The 12,072-nt window shown below is 32.2% G+C and overlaps 2 protein-coding genes and 1 long non-coding RNA gene across 3 annotated transcripts; 2 read left to right on the top strand and 1 right to left on the bottom strand.

The window, feature by feature from the left end:
- The first annotated feature begins 559 nt into the window (after positions 1 to 559).
- LOC115444022 (protein farnesyltransferase/geranylgeranyltransferase type-1 subunit alpha) lies at positions 560 to 4,290 on the top strand. The gene is made up of 5 exons (XM_030169630.2): positions 560 to 963; positions 1,811 to 1,934; positions 2,566 to 2,656; positions 3,128 to 3,267; positions 3,521 to 4,290. Exons 1-5 carry the CDS (start codon positions 834 to 836, stop codon positions 4,032 to 4,034), a joined length of 999 nt encoding a protein of 332 aa, XP_030025490.1. The 5' UTR covers positions 560 to 833; the 3' UTR covers positions 4,035 to 4,290.
- On the bottom strand, positions 4,051 to 5,010 carry LOC119189782. Its single transcript, XM_037440367.1, has 2 exons — positions 4,725 to 5,010; positions 4,051 to 4,622 (listed from the first exon to the last, which is right to left on the bottom strand). The coding sequence occupies exons 1-2, from the start codon at positions 4,812 to 4,814 to the stop codon at positions 4,308 to 4,310; spliced, it is 405 nt and encodes a 134-aa protein (XP_037296264.1). The 5' UTR covers positions 4,815 to 5,010; the 3' UTR covers positions 4,051 to 4,307.
- Positions 5,011 to 10,852: 5,842 nt separating this feature from the next.
- On the top strand, positions 10,853 to 11,570 carry LOC115444027. The gene is made up of 2 exons (XR_003938701.2): positions 10,853 to 11,041; positions 11,425 to 11,570. It is a non-coding gene; the product is annotated as an uncharacterized LOC115444027 (long non-coding RNA).
- The last annotated feature ends 502 nt before the right edge of the window (positions 11,571 to 12,072 follow it).

The raw sequence follows: 12,072 nt of genomic DNA, 5'->3' as shown, positions 1-12,072 counted from the left end.
AACCTGTCACTATAAGTTAGGTATAGATAGGACACCACAACCAAATCTTCATCTACTTTATTACTATTTGGTTACAAGTCGCTTAGCCTAGACTTATTAGGTATACCTATTTGTCTCAGCTCTCTCCTAAATTAAGAAGTGTTGCTAATTACTAATCCGAAGCTTTTTAAAGAAAGCTAGATATTCATAAATAAAAACAATAAAATATTTTTTGTTTTACATTAATACAACAATAGGAAAGTATATTGTGAAATAATAATAGAACGTTTATATTTTTTTAAGTGAAACATTTAAGTACTGATTTTGATTAGCGTTTTGAATGTAAACTGAATGAAATGGAATGCATATTCAGATCAATCGGATAAATTCAAAGTCATTTATTTAGTCTATTTACCTCCAGAATAATTCAGCATAATATGTGAGAGGTAACACCAATAGCTTTTTTTTTCAAATATATTATAAGCTTGGCTATAATGTTAAATTAAACCACCAGGAAGAGTTGGAACACGACAATTACGTCATATTAATATGACACATTGCAAAAGCCACAGTGACATTAATCACTCTTGTCAATTTTGTACAAACAATGTTTTTATTTCACTAAATAGCATAATCTGCAACAAAATCTTTGGTAAATAGCTTTCAGTTATAGCTAATTAAAATTACCATAGTTTAAATAGAGATATGCTTTTGATAACTCCATAATATTTAGATACGAGATAGGAGACACGGCTGTTTACTCACGTCTGTCACGCATTAAATGATAAGGGCGTTGTGACTGCGACAAGTGCTCAAAATAATTTCAGTATTTTAATGAAATTAGCCCAGTGACGATGTCTGACTGTAGTGACCACGATCCTAACTGGGTACCGTATAAAGAAAGGCCGGAATGGAACGACGTGACCCCTATTCCAGAAAATGATGGACCTAACCCTGTCGTGGTTATTGCTCACTCGGAAAAATGTAAGTTACTTAAATGTTTTCCGCATCAAAACTTAGATGTGTTGACTTAAAATTTTCCAAATATATTACTAAGTATTTGACGAAAGAATTTACCTTATAAATTTTGGTTAGGTTTTGTAGTATGTTATTATGACCTTAGGAACTTAGAGGTGAATTTTGAAGGTTGATACTCATTGTAATAAATTATTTTGTGCCTTTTTGACTATTGGTTTATAATGTTAATTTTATCATTGACATGGTTGTTTTGAATACATGACTATTGGATAATGCAAATTACATATATCCATATTATCATCACATTTATTCAAACCATTTAAGACCATATGGTAGTAAGAATTATTGTTGTATCATAAGATATGAATAAACATTAGACCAGTCATACCTTGTGTTAACTCAGAATAGATTAATATTTAGGTAATTAGTTGATAAATTGGCAATAATTGAGCTTATTTTCTAAGGTAAAGTAGTTACAATGAAATAACCTGTATGTATGTATAGTTGACTCAATACTAGTTTCTTGCAAATTGAATGTATCTACATTATAATTGCTGGTTGGGTCATGCTTTGAGGCATATTTCATCAATGTTTAGATATGGTATTAAACAGATAAAATAATCAATTTTATTGAGATTATGTTAAGTAAGTACATGTCATATTTTTGTGCTGATTGTGTAAATAGTGTTTTGTGATGTATGCAAAGTATAAAGAATATACAAAATTAAAAAATACTATCAAAGTGCAAAACTTTTATAATATTTTGACTTGTGTTAGGCCTTATTTTTTATGGTAGAGGGTACAATTTATTTATTATAAATTGTTAGTATAATGTAAATGGTTAACATTTCAGTTGAGGATGTTTATGGCTATTTCCGTTCTGTACTCCAACGGAATGAGAAGTCAAAACGAGCATTACACTTGACAAAAGATGCTGTTGAACTAAACCCAGCTAACTACACAGTATGGCAATACAGGTATAATATACAGTAAAATTATATGTATGCAATTGTTTTTTTTCTATGGGCACATTAAAAAGACCCCTCCGCACCTGATGGTAAGTGGAGTGGGAACAATAGAATGTTGACTGACAAGAGATGATTACCCCTCGACAGTTGACACAACTATGTTGGGCTGTAGGAACCAGATATACATAGGCTGATCCCGGAATGCAACTCACTTACATGGGCCGCTGTGGCTGGTTTTAAGACCTTGTGTATGGTGATCGCTATGTAGGTGGATATCTAAATATATATAACTCAAAGGTGACTGACTGACTGATGAAGAAATTCGCTTAAATAGGATTTTGATAAATTCAACCCCCATGGAGATAAAATTAGTTTAAACCTATCAATACTGGGAAAATACGTAGCAAGACTTTTATCATACAGTGGACTTTTATCCCGGAAATATCCTTCACACAGGCGAAGCCGCGAGTAAAAGCTAGTAAACTATAAATATATATTTGATTACTTCAAAATGCTCTCAAATATCATTTAAAGATTATTGTTCTGTTTGTATTTTATAGGAAGGGTTTATCAAAATTAACCATATTCACATATTGATGTTAAATTTCTTAGTTAATAATTGTCACACCAACTTTTTCAGAAGGGACATTCTCAAAACGTTGAACACAAACTTGCAATCAGAATTTGCTTATGTTGAATCAGTTATAAAACAATCACCGAAAAACTATCAGGTATGTTGAAATTATAATAATATTTTTAGGCTTTTCCTCTAAATATAAGTATTTTGTCTGAATAAATAGGGTCAAAGTATAGATGTTTGTGATTGTGTATTTATATATTTTTTTACTTTTAAAGTTAATCATTAACTGATGAACCCCACAAGTCACAACCACACACCAAATAACAGATCCCACAGAATATAGAATTACATGTCTTTGTATAGCAATCAACTGCATGCTTTTATAATATGGGAAACTTGTAATGCCCGGGAGCCATAGCTAAGATGCCTTTCTATGTTAACACTTACATAACCAGAAAAACTGTATTGGAATGATATTTCCTATTGATAAGTTTATTGCTTGGATATGTTATTCTAAGATATAGCATTATCATTAACAATTGTAGTAAGGCATCATGGCTATGGTTACAGTAATGAGATGTCCTTCAGAAATAATGAATCTTTATTCGAATGTATATTCTAGGTATGGCACCATCGTAGAGTCTTGGTGGAATGGCTCCAAGATGCGTCTTTAGAACTGGAACTTACGAAAGATGCACTTGAACAGGACCCTAAAAATTATCATGCCTGGCAACACAGGCAATGGGTGATAAAAACTTTTGGGTAAGTGTCTATTTTGCGCATTCAATCTGTAGATGATTCTATTTAATTATAATCCATTCTACCCGATACATGTGCAGAAGTTTAGAATTCAAATAATTGTGTCACATTTCACGGTGAGATTGTAGACAAAAATTTTGTATGATTAACATAATATGTTTAAATTATCAGTTCCCCCGATATAGCGATAAAATTGGCAGCCTTGATAGTATTTTCGTTATAACGTAATTAATTATAATATAATTTTTAATTTTAGACTTTATAGCCAAGAAATGGAATTCGTGGATATCCTCATCACCGAGGACGTACGTAATAACTCGGCGTGGAATCAGCGCTACTTTGTTCTAAATAATCATCTGGGCTGGTCAGACTTAAATGTTCAGAAAGAAATATGTTATACTTTGGAAAAGATAAAATTCGTCAAAAATAACGAAAGTGCATGGAATTATTTAAGAGGTATATTGTTGCACGATAAAAGAGGGCTATGTGGCAATGCTGTGGTGAGCTCATTTTGTGAAGACCTCTATAAAAATAAGTGCCGATCCCCATACTTACTAGCCTTTATCATTGATATGTGCGATGAAGCCATTAAAAAAGATGAAACTAATTGTTTATACAACCCTGAGAGAGCTATAGAGCTTTGTGAAGCATTAGCTAGTAAGTATGACAAAATTAGAACCAAATACTGGAACTACCTACTTGAAAGATTTAGAAAGTGCCGGGGTGAACAGATCATTAACAGTAATGGACTCATGGATGAAATAGAGTAATTTAGCACTGGTTGTGGCCAAATGAAATATGTGTATAATTTTTTTTGTGCGATAAATATATGATCAGAATATGGAGTAAATAAGTGTGGAAACTATAGTTTTAAATTTGCTATAATGAATTTTATTTTATAAAACGGATCAATAATTCGCTGGTGTGGATAATAAATAATTTTAATTTCGTTTGCAACACAGATATTACGTCTTTGTTTAATTGTAAATCTTTGAAATATAATAAATAAAAACAGCAGAACTTTTTTACTCTTCGTGCGTAATTTATTTTGGTTCCTTGGTGGTAGTGTTCTCAGAATGGGTCGCGGCCCTTAATTCTGACAAGCCTAGATTTCTATGGATGTCTGATCCCACCGCTCGTGCAACAACTTCGCACCCACAGGCTCGGTCTTGGTCCAAGTTTTCTAATAAATTGGCAATTTCTTGTACCGTTTCTTCGGACTTTTCTGTTTCATTATTAATTTTATCTTTACCAACCTTTGGACCGAAATCACACGAATTCTCAGTTACATTGATAGAAAACATTTTTAAAATATCAGGGCAATCTTTACACATGCAGTAACTGCAGTCGCAGAAAGGCTAAAACGTTTAAAAAATAATATTTGAATAAATTTACCAATCCATACAAATGTACTGGTCTAATTATTGAAATAATTTTTACTGGCCGCGTAATTTACCTACCTTGGATGTTAGTTTGGGTTGGTTACATTTTGATTTATTTACCTCGTGATGTGTAGTTGGCTTGGTACAATCTGCATGGTACTTAGACATAATACTTGTTTATTGATTAATCAAATTGTATTTCCAATTATTTGTGCATTTTTATGTCCATTACAAAATAAAAAAAATTGCAATAAATTTTTAGATAAAGAGAATTATAATTCTCTTTGATTATTATAGTACCTATCATGGAGTATTTATCAGTATGCATCATAGGTATGTATCTAAGGTTATACTACGTAAGATCCAGTGATAGAAACGGATAAAGAGAACGTCGCGTGATAGCGTACGTACATAACGAGCGTTTATTTAGAAATTCTATCAGTAATTTAATTAATTATTACGTATTGATAAAGCTACAGTCACAGTAGGGTTGGACTGCAGTACCTACTCTTGCAGTGTTGCTGTAAGCCTTGTCCCATGCGAGGCTTATTACCCCGATGCCGCAGGAGTATTTTTATTCTTTGAGCCCTTGTACGAGATCCTAGGTGGTTGTCCTGTCCATCGAAATACAGAAGCGAAATATGGTAGAGTTGGTGGTGGGCGGGTGTTTCGACGTATCTACCAATTGAAGGTTAAAGTTGTGGTAAGAGTCCTATCACACTGGCGGTTTCTCTGCTGAGCGGAGACGTAGCTAATTCGCAGAGTACGCGCAGCACACTGCGCACCCGAAGTGTAGTCGCTGCTATTACGCGACGAGTTCGCGGCGCCTCAGCTTCGTTGTGAATTCACCAATGTGGTAAGAGCCAAAAGCGCGGTCGCCCTTTCTTCTCCTTGTTTTATATTATGGCTGCCAACGTTTGATCGCTCTTTCTCTCAATATCTTCTCAGTTCTCACCTGTACCTATAGATATAAATTATATAATTTTTCACCTACTTACCAGATTATTTTTTTCTAGAATAATAAAAGAGTTTCATTGTTCTGAGAACGTATTGTTATAATCTGTTTGTCATAAATCTACGTCGTCAGTTTGATTTTAAAACTTACCCGACATATATAATAACAATGGACCATTATTTATAAATGTTACTGGAGCTCTGAATCTATATTAATATGAAATAATACAGTAAAATTCATCATACCTACCAAACATGAATCGGTGCATTGATAAATGAAACTGTACGGCGCCTATTCAATAGGTACCTATTTTACGACGCATATTCATACAAGTTGCAACGTCCAATAGAAAATGATTCAAACAAGCATTCCAAGTCCTAACATGAATTGGGAGCCAATAGAACTACGTTTATTGAAACATCAATTAGCAAACATAACATGCCAATGTACAGTTTGTGAAAGAAATCGATTTTTTCAAAAATACCACAAACCGTTGAAGTGTGAAAAAGAAGTCCAGGTAAAAATACTTGATATCGCATGTTTGGATCAATATACTCAAATATCTCCTTGCTTGCTTCCGGAAAATATCTTTGGTAAAGATGGATTTTGTTCCAATTGCTTATTTACAATGAATTTCCTGGCTGGAAGACAGAGGCAGACAGTAAAAGATGAAGAATCTGAAACAAATCTACATCTGCATTGCGATAAGTGTATGTCTAAATACGTACGAAGTAACGAGAAAACTACATTGACAAGTAATTCATCGCAACGAAGACTTTCAAATATAACTTTCAATGACTTTGTTAGTCAATGTTCTAGTGGTGCGATTACGCCTTGCAAACATAAAAGAGGTATTAATGACAATATGAAACTGATAGGATACCATAAAAACGGACAACCATGTAACAATTACATGTATGGAAATTGTTTATATTTAGAAGATTTGGTAGATTCCATTCGACCACCTATGTAACTAGGTAATGGTTGTGTATATTAAAGTTTATTAAGTAGCTGGGTACTTAATACCTAGGTATATATTTTAAACAGGGTATATTAGGGCTTTACACGAAAGTCTTGGGTTGTTTTATCTGTGTTTATTTTAACCTGGGCTAAATTAAAAATCAATCCATTGATTCAGTGTTTGTAAAAGGTATTTGAAAACAATAAACGAAATAAATGCTCAATGATGTTTTTATTTTGTTCGGCTTTCTGTTAAATATTTTGAACACATAAGCACCTATTTTTAATTTATTTTCTATCTTAATTTGATCCATAATATGATAATAATAATATTATATTTAAATGATGATATATATACGTATAATGTAGGTAATTAGATTCTATGTGTTGACTTTTAACTTTTTTTACGAAACATTAATGATAATATTATGTTTCGTTAACTAGGTATTTAAATAACGAGTAGAAAGAAGTATATTCCCAAACACGTATTATATACAAAAGTGATATGCGTTTACTTACTCTTAAGGCTATAGATATACTGATATACTTACATAAATATGACTACATAAATAGATTATTCATAGTCTTACGAAAATTACGCAACCCACAACTACACCGCGTAAGCTGGTGATATTATACTTACGTTAGCCTAGATGGTTTTAGTAAACAAATAAACTGAATATGGAACATAATATACTATATATACTATGTCTTAATATTTTTTTAAAACAGTGATCTAAACCTTATTAACTTTAGTAAAATGAACAGGATATAGCTACTTATTTAGTGAATTTATATAGTAGTTAATGAAAAATAGCAATTATAATAATTAGGTATTATCAATAGGTAATACTTACTTATTATAATTTATTTTTAGAAGAGGAGAAAGAAGAGGTCACTTTATGAAGTGTGGGCGTCATAAATTTGTTTTGTTTTGTCTATTTACACTTGAAAACACTAAGTTTAGGTAGTATTTGTAAAGTAACTTAAGTATTTTTGTATTGACTCAATTCTAGTGACTTTGGATCTAAGTAACTTTGTTAAAAACATAAGTACAGAAGTATTTTTTTACGCCAACAAAAGATTTTCCAGCTGTTTATTTACATACCTATGTAAAAAAAATATTATTGTCATTTGTACGTTATAAAATTACCAAATTAATACACAAATTTATAATATGTAGTGTAAAATTATTAAAAAAACTAATCAAACGCGGTCTCGATCGTGTTCTTAGACTTCGTGTGCAGCGCCTGTATCATCGATGACTGCAAGGACGGCTTTTTAAAAAATTATAAATATATGAATATAATTAGTTACAAAAATTACCTTGAACACCCATATAATTCAAGAGGAATGAGTTTCTGAATGGAAATTTAGGAATATTACTTCACGTGGTTTTTCCACGAGACAGTTGTATTACGGGGGTTGAGTCGGTTCATTTGTGTTGCGCAAACATAGCCTATCGCATAGCTCTACTACATAATCAGTATATATTTATATGCAATGAAAACCGCTTATAGCGACATCGAAGGGATCACCGAATCTGGAGGCTATAACCGATAGTCGCTATAATCAAAGCTTAGCTATAACCGGTTTCTATTTTTTTTTGATATTCATCTAATTTTTGTGAGTATCTAAAAGTAATATTATGGATTATTAAAGTAGTATTATCATATAGGTAATGTATATACCATTGTTTTACCCATAATTTAGATGGACTATACTTGTCCGGAGCCTGTCTTATGACTATTAGATCAATAAATGTAACCGAGAGTATTCTTAGGAATACAACGTAGGTTATAAATAGCGCAGGGTCGGTTTAGGATTAAAGCTTTATTTCAGAGGGGCGCCATCTCTCGCTTGTTCTGAGTTTTATTTTCTCTATGAAAGTTGCGTAATATATATATACGAGATAAACGGCTCTGTGCATTGTTTACACCAGCTGAGTTTTGTTTTAAACCAAAAGAAAACTTAATAATAATATCAGCCCTGTATTATATACTTGCCCACTGCCGAACACGGGCCTCCTCTACTACTGAGAGGGATTAGGCCTTAGTCCACCACGCTGGCCTAGTGCGGATTGGTAGACTTCACACACCTTCGAAATTCCTATAGAGAACTTCTCAGATGTGCAGGTTTCCTAACGATGTTTTCCTTCACCGTTAAAGCTAACGATAAATTCACAAAGAATACACACATGATTTTTTAGAAAAGTCAGAGGTGTGGGCCCTTGGGATTTGAACCTGCGGACATTCGTCTCGGCAGACCGTTCCATACCCAACTAGGCTATCGTCGCTTAAACTTAGTCAGTCTTTTTTTGTGAAAAAGTACTACTTATCCTAAATTTGGTATTTACTTGATCAAGAAATAATGTATGTACTTACAATGGCTTTCTCCCTTTTTTATAGCTGTGTCGATTCTTTTAGGTTGAGAGTAATAAAATTGGGTTTAATTATGTAAGTATTTATCTACAAATCTGGCTGACTTGCTGTCTGTGGTACAGCATATTCATCGATGTATTGCTAGAGGTGAATCATGAACATAAAAAATAGGCCCCATTGTAGGTACAATAGAGATAGGTATCTCGGAAAATATAAAGCGGGTCATTTATCCCAGAAAAAACTTCTCCACGGAGGTGGAGTCGCGAAAAAGCTACTTAAAAATGTTATCTTCTTTAAATATTCTTTTTGTTCTGGTTGAGAAAACAATAATTTAATTCAGTTATCCACTATTGAATACAATTATCTATCTTTGGAACTGGATATAACTATTAGGTGTGATTATTCCGATTAAATTTCATTATATATTTTATGTATGTTAGCCAAGAGAGAAGTTTTAAAAACTGATTTCTTACTTAATACGAATTCCTTAAAAAAATACTGATGATAAAGCGCCTAAACAATGTCATAGAAAGCACCAATCACGTTTTGTAATAAAAACATCTTAGGAAGCACTATGTCTAGTCGCAGCGGAACGCCATGCTGTATTTTGAATTACAAAGCGTTTGGTGGAGTTATTGTTTCTGTTTATTGGAGGCCAATGATTGTACAATAAAATTTTATGTAGTAATCCTTTTACTGTTTGACCACATAATATTATTTGCCACATATAATAAATGGATGCAGATTTAAAAATAAATAAAAAAATAAAATACAAGCCAAGGGCATAATAGCTATGTTAGATGAAATTCCTAGCTGTGCCAACAAACGAGGAAAATGTCATTGTCAGCGGAACTCAAAGTTGTTTTTGCGGCTTTTCCCGAATAATTCCTGGTTTATTATTACTTCATTTTCATTCATCTTTTTATGATATCTACATTATACTTATAACTTATCCTCTGATATAATATAAATTTTGTTTGTTTTAAATATTGTATCATCATAACATATTATGTACATCATCATTAGTAATTGGCCTTGTGTCTTAAACTAGGACAAGTCTGTATTTTAAGGCAAAGTATTCATTTTAAGACTTATAAGCAGTGCTGACAGTACTATGAAAAAAAATAAGACTAAGTTGTATAAGTGCATGATGTTCGTATTTGTGTTTTTATTGGAAATTAGCATAGCCGTATTGCTGCAGTACATCTTATAAATTCTGTAAATTATAACTTACTGGAGCAAGTAAACATTATTTTGAAGATAAATCTTCATCATCTGTTGAATATAATATATTTCTATTTTTTATTGCATTATTGGTGATATTCTGGCGAACGTGAAACCAATCGAAAAGGGCTAATTTGGGACCAAATATTTGAAATATGGGACACAATATGGAAAAATTCTTTAGGGGTCGTCATAATGGTTTTGGGGTATGTTATCGATAATTTTATTTCCTTGAGTACCTATAATAACTAATATAAAATTGCTCTCAGATTTGCAGCCCGTTTTCATTACGATTAGTATTCAAAAATAGATAGCAATAAGATTCATTAAATTCTTCATGATATAAATAAGAAACTAATATTTTTTCATAATCGCCAATGCATCACATTTCTAAATGAGTAGGTACTTATGTTATATTTACTAAAAATACTTGTGAAACATATATTTTTTGTTGATAGTTTTATATATTTGTATCTGTCATCATAATATGAATGCTAACCGCAACAATTAATATTTTGGAAAAAACATGTTTCTAAGCGTATTCTCCTAATGTTAGTAAAAAAATTACGCATTGTCTTCTCATAGACTAGGAAGAAGAAGCAAATGAGTCAACCGAAGTGAAAAACCCATGCGTAGCCAGGGCTTACGCCTGCGAAATAAGATGTCGTAAGTTTGCCGGCATATAAATTAAGTGTCGGAGCTTACGAGTTACCATTCAAACATACGTATTTGTTGGGACGCCAATTAACCACAACTACAATATGAAACTCTTCAGTTTGTTTGTTGTTTTCGCCATGCTGGCCCTCATGATGGGTGGAACCTCAGCAAGTCCTAAGGGCATCGGAAAAGTCATTCGGAAAGGCGGAAAAGTTATTGTAAGTAGTTTGTTATATTTATGATATGATTGCTTAAATAAATAAAAAAAAAAATAATAATAACATACTTTTAGTTATTATAACTACTGTATGTAGTTAATAACTGTAGGTTAGGTAGCGATGAGCCGAAAGTAAAAAGGGGATGTGGAGGATTCAGTTCTCGCACTGAGACACAACGACGCAAGTTTCTGTGATTTGCAAATATTCGTTTCGGGTCTGGGTGTTTTGAGATTGAAAATCTTTCCAAGCCTAATTAATACCCATGACACAAGATAATTGTAATATCTCCTCTGTTACATACAACAACTTGGGTTTTATTATTATGTTAATTCTATTTACCAATCAATACCTGAATAATAGACATAATCTGATATTTTTTTTAGAAACATGGATTAACCGCCATTGGAATAGCTGGCACCGGTCACGAAGTCTACCAAGAAGCCAAAAATAGAGGTTAATAAATTAAGCCATCAAGACTGTTCTAATTTATGTATTGAGAATGTTTAATCAATAAAATAATTAAAAAAAATAAACGCATTTATTTAATATTCTCTAAGTATCTCCATAGATATACCCTATATTCTAAACAGTAAAAAAATATAAGTTAAAAAAAAATTACAAAAATCAATATTTAATACTAGGAACAAAATACTGCAATGACAGGTGTATAAATAAATTATTAGAAAAAGATGTTTAGCTGTATATAGATCTCGGCTAATCATTACGAAATGTGCCTCCTGTTTATAAATATTCTGTGGAAGCCGTTAGGGATCCGGATGGACATCATTTACAATGTCCGTATTAGGGATCTGTACTTCCGGTCCTTATGTAGGCGGATTTCGAGGAAAAAACATATTTGTAATATTCAAAACCTTTGTATAATAATGCTCACTATATATTTTAATATAACATAAGTTCACACCTTTATCACTAGATGGGTTAGGCAGATAGAGATAGAGATATTTACTTCACCTTAACTTACAATCCAGTCCACATTCTACGTTACTATAGTCGCGAGAAATTTCTTTATA

Source organism: Manduca sexta, chromosome 19 (assembly GCF_014839805.1).
Source record: "Manduca sexta isolate Smith_Timp_Sample1 chromosome 19, JHU_Msex_v1.0, whole genome shotgun sequence".
NCBI lineage: Eukaryota > Metazoa > Arthropoda > Insecta > Lepidoptera > Sphingidae > Manduca > Manduca sexta.
The sequence above is the reverse complement of the archived record's forward strand: the minus strand, read 5'-3'. Positions and strand labels throughout refer to the sequence as shown.

Bases quoted from the DNA above. Each gene is read 5' to 3' on its own strand.
- LOC115444022 (XM_030169630.2), top strand. From the start codon at position 834: ATGTCTGACTGTAGTGACCACGATCCTAACTGGGTACCGTATAAAGAA. The intron at 2,657-3,127 runs GTATGTTGAAAT...TGTATATTCTAG, and splicing joins AATCACCGAAAAACTATCAG to GTATGGCACCATCGTAGAGT. The intron at 3,268-3,520 runs GTAAGTGTCTAT...TTTTAATTTTAG, and splicing joins TGGGTGATAAAAACTTTTGG to ACTTTATAGCCAAGAAATGG.
- LOC119189782 (XM_037440367.1), bottom strand. From the start codon at position 4,814: ATGTCTAAGTACCATGCAGATTGTACCAAGCCAACTACACATCACGAG. The intron at 4,623-4,724 runs GTAGGTAAATTA...TAAACGTTTTAG, and splicing joins AACCCAAACTAACATCCAAG to CCTTTCTGCGACTGCAGTTA.